The 2,948-nt window shown below is 37.7% G+C and overlaps 1 protein-coding gene across 1 annotated transcript; it reads right to left on the minus strand.

Moving 5' to 3' along the window:
• Positions 1-239: 239 nt before the first annotated feature.
• On the minus strand, positions 240-1,064 carry LOC119665870. The gene has a single exon (XM_038075124.1). The coding sequence runs from the start codon at positions 1,062-1,064 to the stop codon at positions 240-242; it is 825 nt and encodes a 274-aa protein (XP_037931052.1).
• Positions 1,065-2,948: the final 1,884 nt, after the last annotated feature.

Here is a 2,948-nt window from a genome sequence, read left to right on the forward strand (position 1 = left end):
TGTAATTCCGTGAGTTCCTTGAGTTGTGTTTCTACATCATTTGGTGTTGTATTGAAGATTTTCTGCATCTCATCAATGTGTACAACTGTTGATAAATTTCCAAATCGTGGAAATGACGTGAATACAGTGCTGGAGATGAAATAGTGGTCATGTATGGTTATTTCTGCGTTTTTAATGATGCACGTAGGTCCAAATGTAAGCATTCCGGATCCTATCAGTGAGAACTGACTCAAGTAGGTCTAACAACTAGCTGACATCAATGTTTCAAATTTTGTTGCGTATAGCCACTGGTTCGGGTTGTGTAGTTGTTTCAATGCAATATTTTCTTGAAGTTTTATTATATTGCATGTTGTTGACTGGTTACCGTTAAATAGATTAATTTCACATGAATGTACCGATGATGCTATACTCAGTCTTGTTTGCTTATTAGCGCAAATGTATATATTATCCTTGGTTAAAAAACATTCCCGTAACTTATGGTCATCAAATGGAATGTACTGATCTCGAACAGTGTTGGTTGCCAAGTACTCCACTTCAGTTTTGATAATTATCATGGTTTTGTTTATTACAACCGGGATCGGTGTTGTCTTGAACAATTCCAATTGCTGCTTATCTAGCAGTGGTAGTTGTATTAAAAATAATACATGCTGATTTTTAATTGTTGACTTCACTTTCATTAGCTTGTAAAAATCGGTCAAATTGTCTTCTGTGAACGGTAATGTACGCGACGGTGGTAAGTGGCCTTTGATTCTCTTAATCTCCTTTGTTAATTGCTCAGGAGTTAATAGCAATGGACTGATTTTCCCATGATGTGTATCTGAAGGCACATCAATTATCTCCGACTGGATGTGTTGAAGATTGGATACCATTAATGTGAGTTCTGCAGATAATGAAAGTAGTAATTGAGTGACATGTATCTGTTCTGTTGCAGTTCCAATTCTATTCAGAAACTCATCAATCTCGTTTTGCAAATGATTCACTCGGGACTGCATGGTAACTTCATCTCGTTTGATTATATTTATTGTGGAATCGATAATAGATGTTTGATTATGAATTAATTGCATTGCTTAATCATCTCTACTGTTAAGTTGATTTATTGTGTCAGACATCTCTCAGCGTAGTCTGAATTAAGCACTCCAAATAAGGTATGTGCAATATTTCCTACTATATTAATTGCAGCTCGCTTGTTTCGGCTTTTATATAATAATGTTTGGTCTTGCAACAACTCATCTCTGACGTGTTTAAAATGAGTATAGAGAGAAGTACATGCTGTATGTATTTGCAATTCTGAATATAAACGTTTGATGGTTTTAGTCCCGTTGTTGAATGAGTCCATTTCGGTCCAATATGGATGAAGATCATAGTAAACAATCATTTTCTATTCTGCCGTTGCTACTTTCATCAAGCCAATGGATTCAAAGTATATTCCTAAATTATTGTCGAAACGTGTTACATTCACTGAATTCCCTAATACCAATGGCAAGAATAATAGAGATAATAACATTGTGCACAGTAATGAATTAGACATTGGCCGTGAATACTTTTTAGACGGCTCGTCTTGATATGTGCCTTCGTGTGGTGTTTTCGAATTCGCTTTTGTAAAACTTTTTGAAAGTTGTTCATCAGAAACAGGAGATTGGTTATCGGCTGGAAACAGAGGCGCTAGTCTTGTCAAAGGACGTCTTAGAGTTCCTGAAGCCATTTTAACATCAACCTTTCATATACCTTTGAAATACGTCCAAACGGCCATTTTAATGTAGGAACATTATCTTCCTTGATGATTACAAGGGTACCTTCTTTTATATTTGGATTGGTTGCTTTCCATTTGTGTCGACCTTGTAGTTCAGTGAGGTACTCGGTTTTCCAACATTCCCAAAAGTCCAATTTGAGGCGAGAAACTAATTTCCACCTTGTCACCAAATTTATATTTCCTGATTGGGCCTTTGCATCTGCCATTGCTGTGAGTGGTTCTCTGATTAAGAAATGACCAGGTGTTAGTGCTGACAAGTGATTCGGATTACTCGACATACATTGTGACCGAAAAGTTTCCGGAAATAAATAAATAAAACGCAAAATTCTTAATCTTCATCAATATTTATTTTATCTCCTTCAAAATATGCTCCATTAGAAGCGATACAATCAAATGCCAACGTTTCTTCCAAATCATCAAAATTTTTTATTGGCGCTTTCCGGTATGGCTTTGAGTTCCCTCTGCGAATTCTGTTTTTCGTCTTCTATGGATTCAAAACGCGTTCCTCTGAGTGGTAATTTGAGTTTGGGAAACAGGAAAAAGTCACACGGTGCAAGATCAGGTGAATACGGTGGCTGTTTGATGGTATTTATTGAATGTTTGGCCTTAAAATCGTTGATAATGTTGGCTCGGTGCGAGGGAGCATTATCGTCATGAAAAATCCATGAATTATCCTTCCACAATTGAGGCCGTTTACGGCGGATAGCTCTCACGACCGATGCCTAGCTCTCGTGCTATCTCTCTAACACTCACATGAGGATTTTGGAACACGATTTCCTTTGCCTTTTCAATGTTTTCGTCGGTGGTAGAGGCCGAAGGTCGTCCAGAACGCGGCATGTCTTCGACGGTCGTACGACCGTCCTGAAAGGCTTTGTACCACTCATAAACTTGAGTTTTCGATAAAACTGATTACCCATAAGCCTTTTGTAGCATTCGCAACGATTCTGCACACGAAATTTCGTTCGAAACACAAAATTTGATGCAAACTCTTTGTTCAATATTTTTTTCCATTGTTTTTTCGCAACGCACTACTGAGGGGAACTGGTTTCAACAGCTGCCGTAAACGAACTGTCTGACAGATCGCGCTCATTTTGGCATAGTAAATTAAGGACAAGTGCCGCCAAAACTACATAAACTTAAAATATCGAAAAATATACAGCGCGCGAATTTTAAATGAGAATTTCCGAAAGCTTTTCGG

The sequence above is a fragment of the Teleopsis dalmanni genome, chromosome 1 (assembly GCF_002237135.1).
Source record: "Teleopsis dalmanni isolate 2A chromosome 1, ASM223713v2, whole genome shotgun sequence".
NCBI lineage: Eukaryota > Metazoa > Arthropoda > Insecta > Diptera > Diopsidae > Teleopsis > Teleopsis dalmanni.

Coding starts and splice junctions, on each gene's coding strand:
- LOC119665870 (XM_038075124.1), bottom strand. CDS start 1,064: ATGCAATTAATTCATAATCAAACATCTATTATCGATTCCACAATAAAT.